Below are 21,418 nucleotides of genomic sequence, written 5' to 3'. Positions count from 1 at the left end.
TAGATTTAATTACAGGGCACATGTACAATTTAATGATTTTTATTTTGTTTATGAAGAATCAAAATAAGGTCAGAATGACGTATTGATAACAACGATCAAACTTTGAAAATATAAACCAACCCGACAAACATATGGCCGATTGTTTTTGTTTTTTCCTTTGGTTCATCGATAAATATAACGTATTTTTCTTTCTACTGCGATAAGATAATGCAAGTTTTGTTGTTTTTGATTTATTAAGGAAATTACTCATGCTAACAAAATCTTTAAGAGGTGTGACGTATGTACCATAAACTGCCTGGAAAGATAATAAAAATGATTCTTAAAGAGGTTGTTAAGAAATCTAAGAAAATGTTTTAGTTATACCGATTTTTTACAAGTAGAATATATTTATGATAAATTCTTCAAAAGATAAGTCATGGCTTGCCAGTGTTAAATTGCGAAAAAAAGTATTATTTTTACTTTCACAGCATTGTTAGTCAACTTAAATCAATTTTTCACTATATATACTTTATTTCAAATAGGTAGAGAGTAATAAAATGTAAATTTCCGAGAGTTTTGTGGTTATTTATGCGCTGGTAAACTTAGTACCAAGTTATTGAATAAAGCGAGAAAGTAAAGCGATAAGGGTAGGGTTCGGATGATATGAAAAATGTATATTACACAAATTAGCATTATAATATACCAATAGGGCATGCAATGTATGTAACTTCATTATGCTTCTGCTACGTAATCTGGCGGACGTAAATAAGTAAATAGGGCTGGTAATAAAAACACAGTTCCCGAATGACTCGAATAGGAAAATCTACCATATATAGACGATTGCGGGAAAGAAAGGCAGGGCAAGTAGAACCTCCAAAGTTTCCATAATTTCGAAATAAAAACTATGGACCTGGCATACATTATTGGAGGGTCACCCTATACCCCTTTTGCATACTTAATAAGGCTTTATTACCCTCTACCTATTTGAAATATACTATAAATTAATTAATAAACTAGGCTCGACTTTTTGAAAAATTATTAGTCAAACATATTTTAAAAATTATTTTTATTAATTAATTGTTTTCTCAAATAATACAAATGATACCCGACAAATACACAAAATTCATATTATAGTAGTTTCCAAATTAGTGATTAATTGATTTATTACTATAAGAAATATTCTTTTCAATAATAAATTTCAATACGTAATAATTGTAAGCAGATTCAGTTTTAAACATACTTAAAAATTTAATAACTCGCCACGTGGTATAATTCTTAATACCTTAATCAACTATATAAAAATAAAAGTTTTTACAATTTTTCAAAATTAATTTACATATACATACATTTGGCTTATGCATAATATTAGTAATCATTGGTAAGTGCTGTGATTTTCAAATAATTAGAAAACCAGTATGGAGGCTTCTTATCATACTCCTTTGGCCATAAATAATGTTGAATCATGAAACTCTGTAGCCCACTATATTTCGATGTACCTATCTTAACAATGAATGTAAAAAACGTAAAGGTATTTAATACGACTTGAATAATAATAATTTTATGTTCATAAATTTTTATTGCTGTTAAAACACTTGTCTTGCAAGACACATGTTTATTCAACGGTTTCTGGCTCAATGAATACAAACTGCCAGCCATTGTTCAACTAATCTAATCAGGTTTATTATTGATGCAAAATGTGTGCTGTCGTAACATATTTTACCGGTTATTTTATGTTAAAGAATTAAAATGATTACTAATAAGGAATATTTACATTATAAATCATTACGAATCTGTTGTGTAAACTAATGTTCACTGATTTGTTTTTGTGTAAATATATTTTAATTATATTTTTACTAATGTTTACTAAATCTTATTTTTTAAAGTATATATAATATTATATTATAAAAAATTCTATTTGTTTTTATCCTAATGATGATTTTACAAATGTCAACACCTTAATAAAGAGACTTCTTTTTTATTAATATCCCACAATTCCTTTTGTTATGGCAATATTGGATCCCAAAATTTCGTCCACTATTAATAATTATTATATGTCTTGTAGAAAAAAAACTAGATTACTGAAATTACTATAATCAAAATTAAAATTACTTTTTATGATTAATATTGTTCCAATTTTTTATCGGCCTATTCATTACGATCGAACTACATATTCTCAAATGCGGGTCATACAAAATTATACACAATACGCCGCTATAAAAAATTAATCATTGACAATCATCTGAATCAAACTGCCATGTCGTTTTCCATTAATAGCCTAACCCCTATTTCTATTTTAATCATTGGCATGTTATTAATTTTATTTAAGGCTTCACAATACTTTGGAAAGATTTATTTAGATTTATACGAGTTCCCCTTTGACGTCAAATAGGGTAGTTATAAATAGGTGCTGTTTCTATTTTTCTATTACTATTCAAGGATATCTCTAACTTATATAGAATGTTATAAATATAGAATGTTGATTGTCTCGCTGATTTTTGTTGAATTTACGGCTAAACTAAAACCAAAAACTAAAAGTTTCAGATGTCAAAGTTTTTATTTGTGACTAAATCAACCTCAGGTTAATAGATATCAAGGTTCTTTTGTTAACTTTAAAATGATTAACAGGATCATAAAAAATATTTTATGTTTGGCACGACACACTATAAATTCTACAGATATAGAAAAGCAAATTAAATTATAATCTTAGCAATTAAAAAGTAATGTTTAAAACCCTAGGGTATAAATAGAATGCTAGAAATAGAAACGTTGACATCTGAGTATTTTGGTTTAAGGATTTATTTTTTTAATTACACTCCCGAAAAAAACACTCCCAATATAAAACGACAAAAAGGCTTTTTTTCCTAATTGGTTTGATAATTAAAAAATACTATATAGTTATGACTAATTGATTTTTTAATTTCTTTTTTGTTCAATTATTTTTGAATATATTTAAATAGTTAAACCATTTTGTTAAGTAGTTAAAATTAGTCTATTTTTTTCGGGCGTTATTATTTTCTTAGTTATTTAATTTGTTTCATGAGCGCCGCTAGAGGTCACAGATAGATTGTCTCATCATATATTTAAGTCGAATTGATTCAATTAATTAATCTTACTATTAGTTTCGACATTATGTGAAAAAATACCCGATTCTAATGTCACATGGTTTTTTATAGTGAGTTATTATCAGGCAGTTAAACGATTCACCAATTTGTGATCTTTCTAAGGCCTTTAACCGCGTGTCATATTGAATTCTCATAAAAAAACTGCAGACCTGAATTTACTTGAAAGTTGTCTTACAGATTTATTTTATATGGTAACTTTTATACATCTTGTACTTCCTTCCTTATAAATATCTATGATTGATACAATACCAAATAATTTTTGAATGTTTTATGCTGATGATAAAAGTTTCAAAGCAAGATCTGATAATCTTAGTAACTTTACGATTAGGATACAAGAAATGATTTTTTCAGTGATTTATGCTTAAAAACCTTTTAAGCAATTGATTTAGGGGACATTTATTGATTTTGATATTGATTACGTCATAATCCAAATGTAAATAAACTTATAATTGAAAGAGAAAAATTTAAATATTTAAAGAACATACAGTAAAAGAAAAATAATTTTAATAAACTATTAAATAAATAAAGTTTATAGAGAATTGCTTAGTAATTTCAGATGAAAATATGAATTCAAAAAGGGTCGTTTTAAACATTTCTAAAAGTTCCAGTGAAATGTAATTATACATTTTAACAACGTTATATATAAATGAGCATTTAAATACATCCGATTTATTTTACAAAATTGCTACATTTTTTAAGTGGGGCACTTTGGATCTTGATAACAAACGTAAAAAATGAGAGTGATACGATTTTTCATCCTTTACCAATGAAGAGGTAGGAGAAATTCATCAGTCGAATTTTCTTAATCCATAAATAAATCTTGCATAGTAGTTGTCCTTATTTATCACGTAGAGATTGCCATAATAATTAATTTCACTCGATCTTAATAGTTCATTAGATTTTAATAGTTTTAGATTATCATTTATGTTTTCCAAAGCGGAGGTGCAATACTTCCGTCTGCATATGCTTGAACTTAATGGAATTTTGTAAATTTCAAATATTATTTAATAAGGTTTAGTTATTTTTATTGAAATCTATCGTGCAATTTTTAACCCGTGCTAATTCAATAAATTAGCATGGATTGGCATAGATATTAAGTCAATTGGAAAGTAAAATAAATTTGCAAGTGCAAGAGAAAAGGCGAAATATTCGTTTTAAAAAGAGGTTAACGCCATATTTTATTAAAGTAGTAATTTTTTAATGATTTGACTCTAAGTAGGTCACACACTATAAAATACCTTATTTAAACTTTTTGTGGTGATAGATTTTCTTACATTTTTATGTTATTGTTATTTATTGATTTTTTGCATTTCATTTTTGAGTTTCTTAAATATTTTTTCAATAAATATAAAATAAAGTCTTGTTACAATGTTTAGAAACATTATCTAATTTGAAACTTCAAAATAATTTTAAGGCTTTTAAGTTGACCACAATTCTTTAAATTCAAAAAAATGATCCATGGTTCTCTAAGATACGGATTTTTAATCAACGGTAAAACAAAATCTACAATATCAGTTAATGTCGTCTTCGCACAACTGTTGTGAATGGTTTGTTAAGTTGTGTTGTGAATATTGTGGTGAACGTCCAGTCTGATGATACCCTTAAGATAAAACATCTTACCATAAGTACTACATTAAAAATTTAGAGTTTTTATTTTAACCTCGACAAGTCTTTGAAATATATTGCTCCTTTCAATAATTAAAGATCTATTTAGCCAACGAAATTATTTTAAACTTACACCCTCAAGTTTTCATTTACACTAACACCATGTTACAAATTTATTGATGATACACAAGAATACTTATAATTTAGTTTTGAAGAGAACGAGCTATATAAGTGAACTATGACCTGCCTAAATAAATATTGTTTAAAAATAAATTATAATAAAACAGTAGGTATATTGGAATACAAAGAATTAAAGCAATAAGTCATAAACCAACTGAGAGAAAATAGATAAATATGAGGGCTTGAAGTTCACTTCATCACTTTTTCCATAAAATAATACAGCAAAAGTTTCCTCCCTATTTGTACAACAGAATAACTTTTAGAAGGGATTTCAACAATATTAATGGTCCTAGGTTAGTTAAACAGACGGATAGTTGCTTTGAGCAGTTCTCCTCTTGTAGATACGAATCTCAGGGAGAGTCTGTAGCATTTTTTACTATCATTATTATTATTTTACATATTTAATTCATTCAAATATTTAACATCCTAGCGGAAATTAATGTGACTTCTTGATTATTTTACTTTTAACCATCAAGTCATCTTGACAGGGTTAATTGAATTAATTTGAAGCAAGTGAAAGTTATTGACACTTTTAGCAGTAGCCTTTTTCTTTAACATTTTCATTTTTCACAACCAACAATTTTTATCAAGATTTTTTTGATAAATTATGGCATTTATTATCAAGGAAACCTCTTTTTCCTGCAATATTTTTGGAGCTACGTTTTTTTCCGTTACTTTAAAATTAGAACAATCCAAAATAGTCAATTAATTTATTTACACACGTCTACTACGAAAACACCATCACTCATAACTACTACACATATTTATTTTAAGTGTATTTATTTATAACTATTTAAATCTCGCGCCAAAATTATGAACTTTACTTAACTGAACTTTACCTTCTTATTGATTACCCTCGGCGATGCGGCGCCTTATATACTCGGCTGAACGCTCTTCCGGAAGATTCTCGCTAGCCTTCGAGACGTCGTGCGGTGTGCCACTTCTGTTATTCCGGAATGATGGAGAATCAGCTGGTTTCTCGGTTTATAATATCGATACAAAATAAAGTCTGTACTCCTTTTTCTCCATTTTTAATAACATTTGCGTAAACCCAACCTTAATCAAAGTAAAAGTCTGTATATATGTTAATATTTATTACTTAAAACCTATCTAGACCTGTGTTACTTTTTTAGGTAGGTAATTTGTCACGTAAATGCCGCCAAGTGATTCCTAACGGCAACTTTAACCTGAGAAGACCAAAAACCACAAAAAACCGTAATAAGAAATCCGAAGAGCAGATTCTTGGTTGATATAAAATTGAAAACGTGCAAACTTTTTGCCAAATCACTGTAAAAACATTAAATTGATATTTAATACATAATGCCAGTTAGCTCCTCATAAAAGCTAAATTATTGTCGGGAAGCGTTGGAGCAAGAAATTATTATTATTTTTTAGGTTATAAATAATATCACATGTAGTCTTAGTAACTAAATAAATATTCAGTAAATCTGAAAGAAATTTTCTTTAAGTAGGCAGCAGGTTTATGAACTACTTTCGTCCACTTACATAAATAAGATACGAAGAAACCTAATATCTTGATTATACTAATTGCAATTATGAATAAAACAAGTAAAAAAACTTCAAATACCAAAGAACAGCAGAATTTCACTGAGGTATGTATGTCAGCCAACAGGTTCTCGTCTGGTAAAGAGATACTACATAAAGTTGTTCTCGATTTTTAAGATGTCAACTGGGCTTTGCTTTATTACAGTTTAAACCGTTCTACATGAGAGTTAAGTGATGGTACATTAATCTTAATCAAAATGAGGGTCATGTCGAACAGCTGGGGCCTTTATTGGTGGTCCTAAATGATATGGATGATATTGTTTTGATGCTAGTAGAATCATTAGTTGAGCTTCATACAAAAATATCATTTTACATTATATGTAGTGAATTTAAAGATAGATATTTTATATTTTAATAGTGCCTCTAAACGTACCTAGTAGGAGGGCGAATAAGGCTTAAGTATCATTTAACCCTAATGGGAATATTGCCACAAAATTGTACTTTAAATCTTTATTAGCCGAATATATTATATTAGTTAAACATATGACCCACAAATAGTACAGTTAACATACTTACATTTATTTAAGAAATTTGAAACTTTAAGAAGTAATATTTGGAGCAATTTGAAGTGAATTGATGGGGAGAAAAGGTATTATAAGCAATTACTAAATTTAGATGTATTTAATAGTTGTTAAATTTAGGTTAAATTTCATTGACTCAACTGCTTCTGCAACATACCTCTAGAAAAACAAAAGCACTAAATGACTATCAAACCAATAACTGCGAAATTTTAACCCTTAAAACCCTTAAAAATTAGAGATTTTTTTTGGATTTTTTAATTTTATATTAGATTTACAAAAAAAAAATTCCATTTATTAAAAAAAAATAACTTTTGCTATGACTCCTTCTGTAGGTAGGGAAAAAAATGTTTTTTTTTCCAAAAAGTTGTTTACCTTTCTTTCGCGCATTTAGATAATGATTTCTTATATTTTTTCATGTATATTTTTTCTTGATCTCTTTTATTTTCCTTTTTGTTATTATTTTACTTCAACATTCTAAAAAGATATTTAATTTTTTTATATATGTAGCGATTATTTTTAAGGGTTATTTATAAATCATAAGTTTTCAAATTAAAAACCTTTATTTCAAAATAAGATCTTAGATACTTATTTTTGAGGTTAAAAAATAATCATGGTTATTTTTACATTCTGCTTGACGATGCACATATAATCTGCGAAATTTTCACTTAAAGGCTTTTAATTCTTATATATTTCTTAAATACTTTTATATATTATAGCCAGAAATTATCATTTATTATCAGAAAAAATTAATTTTCATTTTAATTATTTTAAGACTTTTAAAGTAGGCAGTTTATATCTTTTCTTTAGAAGTGACCTAAAATAAATAAAATATTATATATATATATATATATATTATGCTACTGCTGAAACAATGATAAAATTTGTTAATCATCTTAATTATTCATTTGCATTTTTACCCTTTTTAACTAACAATTTATTACGTTAACTATATAAACTTCCAAGATAGATAGATCATTTTTAAGGGCCTCTTTGTTATTTGAAGCAGGGAATCTATATATAGACTATTTCGTTTTTACGACCACTCAAATCTACCCTCAAGGAATCGATACTGTCCTGTAGTTTTCCAAAAATAAAAAGCAAAAGGTCAAACTAGTCCCTTAATGTTAAAAAAGGTAAGTGTTTATCAAAAGTGTAGTTTTATAACCTTTCTCTCTGTTATATGGTGGCCTTATTAAAACCTTTGAAATGGAAATATTTCTTAATGAATATATGAGAGATGCATAAAGCTATATGAACCAAATTTAATTTATTTATAGAGTCGCTATAAATTTTTGCTACTAGACGGGTTAAGAACTTAAGCGTAAAGTCCATGTGGCTCCTATTACTTTTAGTTAATTTTTAATTTCAATATTTTTTTTGAGATACATATTAAGGATTTAGTTAAAATTTTCTTTATAGCATAGTTTACTTCCGTTTTTTATTTTTATTAAACAATTTAATTGATTTCCTTACTTTTCTGCTAAAATATTAGAAATACTTAAAAAAACTTAGCTAAAAATATTGGATGATATAATAAAGGGTGTAAACAAACATTGCAGCAATTTTTCTTGATTTAAGTCTTTGATATGGATCAACAAAGTGGGTGTTCGCTAGGATGTCTACGGAAAATGCGAGGAACTTTATTTTTTATTATTTTTGTGCTGAATATTTGTAAATATATTAAAAAATAAAACCTAAGCCATAGAAGGCCTATTTCAAAAAATGTGAAAACTCCTATACAATTCGTATATACAATTTGTAGACAACTTGCAACTATGCTACTATATTAGTCACAAACTTAAGCACCTGGTCACCAGGGTTACCCTTATAGAATTATTAAACATAGAAATAATTTGCATTACATCAACAAAGGTATAAAGAAAATCAACTGAAGGCATTTTTTTAGGTGTTCAAATTTTACCAATCAGGCAACTGAATTCTTAATCATTCTTTTCAAACCTCATCAATGAGAAATGTGCTTATGTTCAAATCAAATTTCTATGCTTCAGTATTGTTTGAAATGTCTGTGTCATTTATTTCATTTAATTTTTCTTTTTTGTATAATTTTTCCCTTTTGAGTACGTATTTTCTCAGATGATATGTACTAATATATCCTTAGTATTTTTTTAACAATATTCTTTTGTTATCATAAGCTTTGGGTCATTTTGTTCTATCAGATTTCAATAGATTTTATCGACCTTTTTTTACATATTTAGGTTCTAGAGATAGTTGCATAGAGTAGATATTTGGTTTTTCGGTTAGTATAAACCACGCTAATTTTTTTTTCTCCCTGACATTAAAATAATCTGTTTATTTACTTACTTATTTATATAAATGTATTCTTTTAATTTTGAAAATTTACCTAATAACATACCAATCCTAGCAATGGCATTGACCAATTTCTCATCATCGTCTAATTTTTGCTTTAAATGCTCCATATATTTTTTCATCTTACATTAAATAATAATGGTTATTATTTAATGCTGCCAAAGTAATTTTTAGTAAATAATTTGAAGAATATCCCACCCACAGAACTATGATCTCAAACACTTTAAATCATATAATTATTATCCAGTATTTCATAATTGCGGTTTAAAAAAAGGGTGCGCTCAATAGCTACTTTTATGAAAAAGACTTTGAATAAGCAAAGGTCTGTGAATGCTTTGTTTTCAAGATACAAAGTATTAAGATATAAAAAAAATCGGCTTTGATTAATATTTTAAATATCCCTTTTCAAATTTTGGTGAAATGGCATTGTTTTCTAAAAAAAAATACTTTATTGCATAATTCTATTATAATAGGATCACACATAAATGTTGTTAGACTTTGCTGTTGTTTTTTTAAAGTCTTTAAACTGCCTTCATACTGGGTATTTAAAGGTCTCTTACATACACTTATCTAAAAACCAAATTAGAATATAACACCTGCCAAATGTGTTTCTTTGCATGCTTCAAACCTATTAAAGCAAGTTAATCTCTCTCTTACTGTATGAATAAAATCCGTTGTAAATGTATCGCATGCATAAACGGTAATTAAAAGTTGCTCTACACACAACACCGTGTACGTTATGTAAAGTGATGCCTAGGAAATAACGAATGACCACGTGCCCCGAAAGGTTTCTTAAGGCGAGCACTTCACTTGCTGTTTCGTTACGTGAATATGCTCCCATTTCATAAGTTTTTAGATAAAAAATGATTCGGTTGTGTGATTAAATGTAAATATATAAAGGTAGAACGAAGTGTTTCGCTTAATTTTGACGTTGCTTGTTTTTACGAACGGCTGGCTTTATGCTCCGTTTAGGTAATACGGTATTTGTTTTAAAAGTTGCACAGAAAGTCTTAGGAAGTCTACGATTACTATATCACCTTACTGCTAGAAATCAGGTGGGAAATAAAAGTTGTAAATTTCTTATCTAGCCTGATTTTTGAACCATAAATTGAGTACCCTCAATCACTTTTAGGACTATCAAAATGATATAGGGGACAAGGAAAAAAACCGCTTTATTTTTAGACAAAAAAATTTGTTTCCAAAATAAATTTATTATTTCGATATGTTTTCGTACTAATCTGGTTCTTATTGAACGGTTTTTATTAGAAAACAAATATCGGGATAAAATTCTCGACCTCATTGTTTATCCACGCGATGCAGACCTTTTGGAAAATTGTGTACTTTCAATACACCTCCGGATGTTATAATCTTTTTGGAGCAGCACAATATTCAGGTATTACCATGGCCTGCGTAATCCCAAGACTTAAATTCTATTAAGCAAGTTGTTGGAAAATCGTGATTTAAATCAAGGAATAGTTTTCCAGACACTGCTGAACTGTATGCCAGGAGCAATTACTATAAAATGAGCAATACGAGGAAGTTATTTAGATTGGTCAAATTTTAAACTTTTTTAAATAAATGTCCAAAACGGCTTAATTCTTTTTTATTATCTTTATCCCCTAACCATTTTAATGTGTGTGCAAAAATCAAATAAGTATTTTCATAGTAAAACAACAGTATGCTAAGTTATGAAATATTTTATGGGAATATACATTAGCAATTAACCTCATTAGCTTACTAGAATTTAAATAATTGCTAACAGAATGCATCAGTGGGTTAAAAACATTTGGATAACCATGTCAGACACACATGGTTAAGAGGACAATTAAGAGCTTATGAAGAAGTGTTATTTAAACCCGAACTATTTACTTTAATAATGATCCCTCCTCGTTATGTTTCTTGAGACATACATGATTTTTTAAATTTATCAAATGAAACAATGTTTAAAAAACTTACGAGAATTAAAACAGAATTAAAACAGAAGGTTAATCACTTTTTAAAATGTGGATTTTGAATTGATTATGTACAATTAAATATACGTTACCAAACTAAAAAGTAAAACTCAAAGTAAAATGTTTGTTGACTTTGTCGTGCGCTCAAATATACATATATTTGAATAATTTTTTTTAATAATATAGCACAGTAGAAAAAAAAACATCTTTAGAACTTAAAAATATAATCGACAACAAATTTAAAATTTAAAATAATATCAAGTAATAAAGAATTTTTTAATTAAACATTTAAAAAGAAAAATGCCTTTACAAGTAAAAAATACCTTTAAATTATGCAAAACACATAGTAGTAGTAGTACAGTACGACAGCACATTTTAATATATTATTAAAAATATGTCTGCTAGTGATATTAATACCTACAAACATTTTCGTTTTATTAATATGTAGGAAAATGTATTGAACTGAGATAGAAATATATATAGGTCTGAATATAATTAACATATTAAAGATTTTTGGATATATGCTCACATCATTTCTCTATCATTTCTAAAATGAATTGGAAATTGTGTTCTTTTTACGAAGTTCATTCAAAGACGTAAAAAATTAATATGTTAGTAATCATTAACGCGTAGGTCTAAAAATAGGTAATTACATTTGTTATTGTTATATATCTCCATTTCATGTCTTTATTACTTCTAAACAAACTAACACTTAAACACTTTTTTTTTAAATTTTACCATGTGGTTATCCAATAAAATGAAAAATGACCAAATACAGTTCAATTAAGGAAACGTTGGACTGGATTGTCAGCAATGTATACATTTTAAAACTTCTTTTGACAAATTATTTTTAAAGATTTGTGGTACTGTAGGATTATTGATAAGGGAGTGGTTAAAATGAGCTGAAAAGATTACAGTGTTATCGCTTTAATTTTCCAATACCCCGATTTTAGCTCAGGTTAGCTAAACCTTGTTATTCATCTTAAAGTGTTCCTATTTTCGCAACTATTTTTGAAAATAATATATAATTTTACGTCATCCATCCTCAAGGAAGAAGCAAAAATGGTCATCAATGAATGAATCAAGATTAAGCTCGAATATTATGTATCAGAGTTATTGTTTGATTACTAGGATTGTTTTACCACTATAACTGTTGTCACAAGTATTTCTGTTAAGAAGAAGAAAGGCTTACATTAGTGTCTAAAGTAAATAAAAAATATATAAAAGTATAAAAAATAAGTATAATAAAATAGTTTTAAAAAAAATGCCATAAAGTCTTGCAAAAAAATACTCAAAAAATGCTTTTAGGATTTGGTTTAGAAATAAATATAAAAAATTTAAATGTTACAGATAATTATACAACATTTTTCTTTAGAATCTGGTTTTGAAAAACTCTATTTTTTGATTTAATATTTTACGTTTCTATTTTTTTGTATTTTTGTTTTTGAAATTGTTTTTAGCTTTGTACATACTCAGCCGATCTTTTTTAAAATTAAACATGTATTTGTCAAGATAGTCGAAACTAGATTTACAAATTATTGCTTGTCCTTATGTTATATAATATGTATATATAAGTGTATATATAATATGTTATATATATGTTATATATAACATGCTATGCTTGTTAGCTTCAATTCAACAATTTAATAATTCCCACTCTCTTTATTTGATCTAGGTGTTTTAATACACCTCACTTCTTTATGATCATTTTTCTAATTTCAGTAAGTTCGTACTTAACGCCCGATAGTGACTAACTCAATCTTCTTTAGTATCCACTTATTCCAATGTATTTTTTGCAATGTCCTATATTAAAACCCAGAAATAAATAAATATAGGTTTTATAATAGAAGAAAATATATAACAAAAAAATATAAATCCACTACACTGCTTTACTAAACTTTAGATATCCATAGCGGATCTTAATTATGCTAAAGACTTTTTCTATTTAAAGAAACAGCATAAAGAATTTTTAAATTAAAGGTTTATAGCAGGCAGATTGTTTATTTTTTATTAAACTCTCCTATTATAAATATTAATCAAAGATTTTATATTTAAAGATTCGTGGGTCCGAAATTTTCGGGATTGAATTGTAAAGCTTTAAAATATTGTCTAATAATAAGACTAAAAACTTCATTTATAAATAAAGGCTCGATATAGAGAGGTGTTATCATCAATCCTTTAAATCAAATATTTATATTATGTACCTGCGATCTATAAATAATTTTATTTGCAAAGATATTATATAAGTGTCTTTTAAAATAATAGCCTGTCATAAAAAGGTGCACATTGCAGAGTACATATGGTTTCCATTTTAAGTCATTTTATTGCAGAACATTTATAAGAAATACTTTTATATTTACGAATTCCGTAGATATACCGCAAATAAGAGTTTTTTAAAAAAGAACAAGAAAATGACTTTAAAATATTTTTAAAAATATTTTTCCAATAAAATATTTGGATTGTTTTATAATAATTTAAGTCTAAGATAAGCCTTCTGGATGATCTGCCTGCTGGTCAAACCTAATATCTAATATCGTTTTCAAGATTTCATGAAGAAAATTTCTTTTTCAAATTACGAAATTATAAAAACGCGGCAAAAATTATAGCAAATATTGCATACACAAAATTTTCTTTAAGAAATATTTTAAAAAATTGGAATTTATTTTTAATTGTTTTAATGTAAATATTCGCATCAGATTATTTCGTTTACTATATAAAACCTTTAACTTTAAATCAAATTATTTATAATTTAACTTGTATTCACAATTCAAATTTTAAAATATGAAAAACGCACTTTAAACATAATGAAAAACATTTAGAATAAGGAAATTTTTTTGAACATGTTTTAGATTAACTAATTAATGGCTTAAAATGAAGGAATATACAACACTCAATTAATAAAACAAATACTAAAAAAATAGAATCCACTACATTTAGATTTTATTAATAACTATTTTGTTACAATCCAGACTCTCATACTTACACTAAACTTTTACTCTTAATTAAATTATTAAAATCACCCACGCAACTAGGTCAAACCGTGGCAACGTTATACACACTCATCTTTGATTTGCAACATCCTCTTGAATGAAGCAACCCAACCAATAATTCTCACGATGCTTTATTAAAAAAGCCTTCAAGTGACTAACGATCTTTTTAGCACATATATTATTCATTTATATCTACAAATAAATATGAACAAACAATAATTACAGCCATTATAAGTTGTTTCATAACCATTGAAGATACGCTTGAGTAAAATATGTCTCTTTTGTTTCAGCAGTATTTAAATTATCGCGATGGTTCAAGATGATCAAGAATAATGGCAATACTTTGGTTAAGTGAAGGGATGACACTCAACGAAAACTCCATCAACATGTAGAAGATCCTAAGAAAATTTTTGAAATTCTACCCCATGCAATGGGGGCAAATATGGGCAAAAATGCCTCTCTACTAGATGCTTTACCATCCGGACAAGGTAATATTAATTGTTTCTATCGATACTTTTCAAATTATAATGTTTACTTTCATTTGCAGGCACTTTACATGTAGTGATGCTAGGCCTCGATTCTGCTGGCAAAACTACTGCACTGTATAGACTGAAATTTGACCAGTACCTTAATACAGTACCCACGATTGGGTTTAACTGTGAAAAAGTTAAGGGGATGCTAGGAAAAGCCAAAGGTTGGTAGAAATTCAGTATTCTTCATTTATTCAAAATGTATAATAATGCTTGTTAGCTTAAATAAGATTCATTATTGCGACCTATCTATCGCACTAGTGTAAATTGACGTTTTGAGTTTCACAATTTTTCCAATAACGAAAATATATTTTCTTTTAAAAGATTATATTTAAATAGTCACTTTATACAGAATAGAATGCGTATCTAGTCGTGAGTTCATCATAACCACATAGACTTTATTTAAGACTCATTTGAACAGCAAATAAGCCTACTCTTCTGATTGATTTCCCATAATATACTATAAATCACTCTTAGTGTAAACAGATAAATAATACTGTGATATGATTGTATTGATTCATATTTCCTTTAAAGTATAAGAAAATGCATGCACTTTAAAAATAATTTCCTTAAGGAATTACTTTTATTCATTTAAAAAAATAATTAAAAAGTGGAATACTTCCTATAGGGCTTCTGCAACTCGTAGGGCATTTGCAGCATTTGCTCTCTTCTACTTTCTAAAATGACTCGCTGCTATTGAATGTACTCAAAAAGATAATAAAAGGGAACTTTGTTTTTAATTAAAAATAAAAGAAAAAATGGAATTTTATTTATTTGGATTTACTTTTTTGCTGTAGGAAACTTTTTTAATTATATAAACTTGAAAAAATCGTCTTTTAAAAAAATATATTAATTAATTTTCTTTTGATTAAAAGTAGAGCAAATATTTATTTTTTTAAATTTCTTAATCTATTTAATTTTTAAAGATTATTCCTTTGAAACTGAAGTAAATTTTCATATACAAAGGAATAACTTCAAAACTGATCATCTCAAAGATTTAATAAAAAAATCGCTCGCAACTATTAAAAGAGACATTATTTCGCCTCAAAACCCATCTAAAAATCTTAAAGGGAAAAAGATTTTAAAGGTTTTTTTAATGCCGTTATACGGAGAATTTATTTTTTTAAATTGGTTTATTTGATTTCGAGTAATAGTAATTTTTACTCCGTAAGATTCATTGATACCTCACAAGGTATTTATCGTTGATAAGAATATGAAAGGACCTAATTTGCTTTGAGAAAGTATTGATATTGATTATTAAAAACAAAATTTACGCGCCAAAATGAGCTGCAATTTAAATGGTTTCATCTGAAGCTTTATTTTTTATATTTTCCTTTTGCAATCATTCCATTCTAAATAAATTTAGTAATAAGGTTTAGAACACATTACTACAATTATTCCTTTAAAGAAGCATTTATACTAAAAATTCTTCACATTCAGATTCAAGTTTTTTAGTTCGAAGATTATTATTAGGATGTTATAATTATAATTCTTTTAACTAAACAGATAAAATTAAATCCCTAAATTAACTCCATTCTATAACTAAACTGACTGATGATGGCTGATTTCACAAAAGATAGACATGACAGATATATCCTCAGGTTCAATCTGGTTTTAGCGCGATCATAGCATCACTACTGATTTTTGCTAGGTAACCTCGGATATCACACAGAATATGAACCAATCACTTATATCTTGCTTAATTTTGTTATATTACAGTAAGGCATTCAATTTGATACTTTAAAAACATCTTATTGCTAAACTGAGGTACTATGTCTTGTCAGACCTTGTCAAATAACCAGATCATTGTGTCTATTACTATACTATCCTATTTTGTCTAGGAATCAGCGTTATCGTCCCTTTAAAGTCTCTCTCTTTAAAATCCAAAGAGTGGAATTTTTTTTAAAAAATGATCTAAAAAAATACCTAGGATTCTGTGAAAATATGATGAGGTTATGCGATCGAATTCCAAATAGATCATATTTTTTTAAGGAAATCTCAATGCAGATGTATATTTAGATTTCTTATCTTGAGAATTAATTCCCGCTTTATCAGAAATCTTTCAAAATCAAGAGGATCCGGATATTTCACACCAGCAAATCAACAGGACGGTGCTCCTGCGCACTTTTGAAGAACGGGTACGGCAGTACCTTAATGAAGTCTTTTGTGACAAGTGGATAGGGAGAGGGGGGCTCTTAATTGGCCGGCGAGATCTCCGGATCTAAATCCATTAGACTATTTTCTATAGGGATACAGTAAAGGCAATACATATGAGCTAGTTCGGCCTCAAAATAGTGAGGAATTAAAACCGCGCATAAGAGATATATTGCCAGTGACAGTTCAGGAATCGATACAACATTTTTGTGATAGGCTAGGATTTTATCAAATAGCTAATGGTGGTCACTTTAAACATTTGCTGTAGACGTATGTTTTTTATTAAAGTTGTTTTTTGCAACCTGTATATTATTTTAATAAATAATGTTTAGCATCATATCAATCGATGCAATTTAAAAAAAAATTAATTTGGCGTTGTAACTCCTTTTTGAGGCACCCTATATAATATATACTTTTATTAAGAAATCGACGAGTCCGGGGTTTTTTAAAAAATATACGGGGTTGTCGAGAAAATTGAAATATTTCATTCTTTCGAGACAGCCTGTTTGCATTTAGCTATAAGACAGTTATCAGACTGCAGATTATATTATGATCGGCTTTGGTCATTCAGTGATAAATAATAATACCATCCAAATATTTTAATATCACCTGTGATTCACTCCTCTAAATTGCTAATATTTCCAGGAATATTTCACTTTTAATATGTTGATACCAGTAATTATAAAGTTAGATAATAATAATTCCAGTGCTAGGACCCGGACCACTGGATCTAATTATTAACTAGCTTAAATATTAAAGACAAATAAATTTATTTTTATATCAGTTTTTCTATCCAGAGATGAAATTTATCAGTAGCATTTCGGAATTCATTTGATGTTAGGAAGGTTTATATAGTTCACAGTCATTGTCAATTATACTGTAGCGTTTTTCCCGTTCGTTAGGTGAGAATTAAATCCATCAAAAATAGTCAACTAATTTATTTACATACTACACTACAAAAACACAATCACTTACGACTACTAGAGATATTTATTGTATTTATTTAAATTTTGCGCCAATATTTCAAACTTTACTTCACTTAACTGGATCACTCTCAGCGATACCGCTCCTTATATATTCGGCTTAACGCTGTTCCGGACGATTGTCGCCAACCCTCTAGACATCGTGCAATGTGCAACTTGTCATTCCAGAATAATGGAGAATCAGCTGGTTTCTTGGTGTTTACTATATGGTTAGAATACAAACGATCTATATTACATAAGCAATAAAACGCAATTAAATCAAATTTTTACAGTTAGCTGCCGACCTAATATAACTGGTAATATGAACTATCATATTTCTTATGCAATCAGTGGTATTTTAAAATATGACTGTAATATTAGATATTATGTAAATAGAAAAAAAAAATAAATGAATTATGTGCGTATCATTGTATTTATCATTAAAAAAGTCCAATAAATATAAAAAAAAGGAAATTAACAAAGATATTAGATTAAACTTATTGGAGAATTATAAATGTTTCAGCTTCCGTTCCCAACTTCTTCTGTATCAATTACAGCGAAAAATCCCTAATTATCAAAATTCTATTTTTATTATCATTTTTATGTTCTATATCATATCTTTTTTCCAGGCGTCAACTTCCTCGTCTGGGACGTAGGAGGCCAAGAGAAGCTCAGGCCGCTCTGGAAATCCTACACTCGATGTACGGATGGTATAGTCTTCGTCCTGGACTCTGTGGACGTCGAAAGGATGGAAGAAGCAAAAATGGAGCTCATTAGGACTGTGAAATCACCGGAAAATACGCAGGTGCCTATTCTGGTGCTCGCTAATAAACAAGACTTGCCTAACGCTAGGGAACCAAAGGATCTTGAAAAGTTACTGGGTTTAACAGGTAATTTAAACTGAAACTTTATTTAACGACGTAGATTATTTGTTGCATTAAAGTTTAAAATATTAATGATTTAAAAAGTTCAAGTTTATTATGGATATCCATTAGGACACTTAACTAAAGTCTTTATCATGGGATGAAAACTTCGTAGCTTCCAGGCACTAAGATCGTAACTTAGGGAATATAAATTCAATTATACGGAATTGAGTTGCGAAAAACTTTCCAATTTTAATATTTTACTTCACGTGCCGCCAAGGGGGATGAAAAATCAATAAAAAGGGGAGGTGTAGGAAATATTTTTTAACGTAACACCCCCGAGATTTACATGTTTCTAACCGCGAACTAATCAATAAATCTATATTTTAAACTAGGCCAATTTGTAGGCAATTAAGTCACGGAAATAATGGTAGTTTGATCTAAATGTGCCCCTGGGCTTTCTTTAGGTATTTAAATAAATGACTATTTTAAGAAAATTTATTTGTTTTATTAATAATAATAATTTTTTTTGGTCTTCATTCATTTATAGAAAGAAAAAATCGTTTTTTTTTTAATAGGTAAAGAATGAAGTGGCGGAGTTTTTTTTTTAATTTAAAAAAACAACTCTTTTTGATTTTATAACATACATTTAATTTATTAGAATAGGCTGTAATAGTCATAAAATAAAATCATAAAACTATTGATTTACATGATTATTTTTTTAAAACAAAGAACATTGAACTTGAAAGCACATATATCTACGCCCTTGGATTCTAAATTAAAAAGTCATTACAAAGGAACATCAAACCAAGCAAATCTAATTTTATCGCAAAAAATGGGATCATTATTATTTGATCAAGTATACCAGTGGCGTAGATTCTTTTAAACTATACTGACTTAAAATAAGATTAATTATTTTAACCAACTAATGTCAATCATATTAAACGTTAGCAGTGTTAATAAAATATTGTTTTTTATAAATTTACGAAAGAATAATGTTTTCTAATCCTGCAACTAATAAAGGGCTGGAATTTGGTCTTAAAGTTGAACAATAAAGATTTTATCATTTTACCGGAACAGACGTTTATGGATAGTACAGGAAGGTTATTAAAATATTTTTATAAAGTTGTAAAACCTGTTTAATTTTCTAGTTACTATAGTTCAAAAATTTTACTTATTAAAGAAAAATTATATGATTAAAAAAATAAATAAACTCAGACATGGTGATCTCCAACTTTGATACAGATTCAGTGGCTTTAAAACTAAATGTTAACTACTCCTGGGTTATAATGAAATGTCTAGAAAAAAGATTACTTTATTTGAAGTTGAATTGGTACCTCCAATTTTAATAATTGTGCTAAATGAAAATTATATTTTTTTTTTAAACGAGGCCTATACTTCAAATGCAGTTAAAAGGATAAATCAATTTTATCGATCGATCGATCGATGATTGGTTTTGGAGACCGGGTATGTACACAACAACAGCACTACTTGGACTTTCTACAGTTTAAACTTATCCCTGCTTTAATTGTTTTATTCCCTGATCCACAAGAGGCTGACATATCTAGTAACGAAATAGGGTTTCAAAAATACCTCCTCACTTTGCCATGGCCATTCGACAATTTTTTAATGCAACTTTTACGGTAACATATGGATCACACGAAGAGGACCGATTGAGTGGCTACCAAGGTCACCGGATATAACCCCATTAGATTTTTTTCTTACGGGGCTATTTGACGTCCAAAGTTTTTGTGATTAGACTTAATGAAATATATATATAATAGAAATAATGTTGATGATTTAAAGCAAAGAATTCGACGAGAAATTAGACTAATCGATATGCAAGTAATTGAAAATGTGCAATTGGAAGTTCCACATTGGACCGACTTCAAAAATGCATTGAAATAAATGGACAACAAATTCAACATCAGTTGCAATAAATGATGTATTAATTTTTATTTTTTAATGTCGTATGTTTCATTAGTCTATTACGTCAAATTTGACAAACCGGTGACTTTATGCATATGTTATGCTATACAAAAAATATTCAGAATATATTATAGAGTTACATAAACATAGTTCATAACCAACATATTAAAGTGATAAACAGTCCAAATTACAAAAAGTGGATATCGTTCATTATTTACTAATTTTGATCAATTTCGCTTTTCAATTGCTTCATAAATCTTCTGAAGTTTAGGTATATAGACTTCGGCTTAGGCTTAGACACTGAATCTTTTATTTATTTTTCATTAAACCTTCATATCTTTGATAAACAAATGTCTTCGGTACTGGTCTGGACTTCAGCTCTATTAGAATAACTTTATCTTGACTCTGATTTGCGTGGTTTTTACTCGTTATCTTTTTATGATTTTCTTGACACTTACGTGAGAGCATTTACATACATAAGAATTTTATTCTTCTAAACCTTCATCTTTGTTGAAATATAATATATGTGTAACGCGCAAAAATCATATCACTATAGCAAATAATTCTCATAAATTTATAATTAATAACAGATAACATTTCCTAGCTGAGTAAGGTCGTCTTTAATTATAAACCAAAAACTTTGATTAGTTAGGAATTCACTGCATACCATTTTGTATCATCTAAAGGTATTGTGAATAGTCTATAAAAAAAATGCAATTTTAGACCTATAATAATGT

The 21,418-nt window shown here is 27.9% G+C and overlaps 1 protein-coding gene across 3 annotated transcripts in view; it reads left to right on the top strand.

Moving 5' to 3' along the window:
• LOC126739562 (ADP-ribosylation factor-like protein 4A) overlaps window positions 1-21,418 on the top strand; it is a 38,445-nt gene that overhangs the window by 14,913 nt on the left and 2,114 nt on the right. For 2 of the 3 annotated variants that reach the window (XM_050445315.1, XM_050445317.1), the window contains exons 2-4: window positions 14,537-14,731; window positions 14,791-14,937; window positions 18,519-18,779. In XM_050445315.1, coding sequence (XP_050301272.1) covers window positions 14,674-14,731; window positions 14,791-14,937; window positions 18,519-18,779 — 466 coding nt within the window. In that variant the 5' untranslated portion in view covers window positions 14,537-14,673. Of the gene's footprint in view, window positions 1-14,533; window positions 14,732-14,790; window positions 14,938-18,518; window positions 18,780-21,418 lie in introns of all 3 variants that reach the window. The other variant, XM_050445316.1, reaches the window with a different exon arrangement.

This window comes from Anthonomus grandis, chromosome 8, assembly GCF_022605725.1.
Source record: "Anthonomus grandis grandis chromosome 8, icAntGran1.3, whole genome shotgun sequence".
Classification (NCBI taxonomy): Eukaryota; Metazoa; Arthropoda; class Insecta; order Coleoptera; family Curculionidae; genus Anthonomus; species Anthonomus grandis.
Note: the sequence above shows the minus strand (reverse complement) of the source record. Positions and strands in the feature narration are given on the sequence as shown.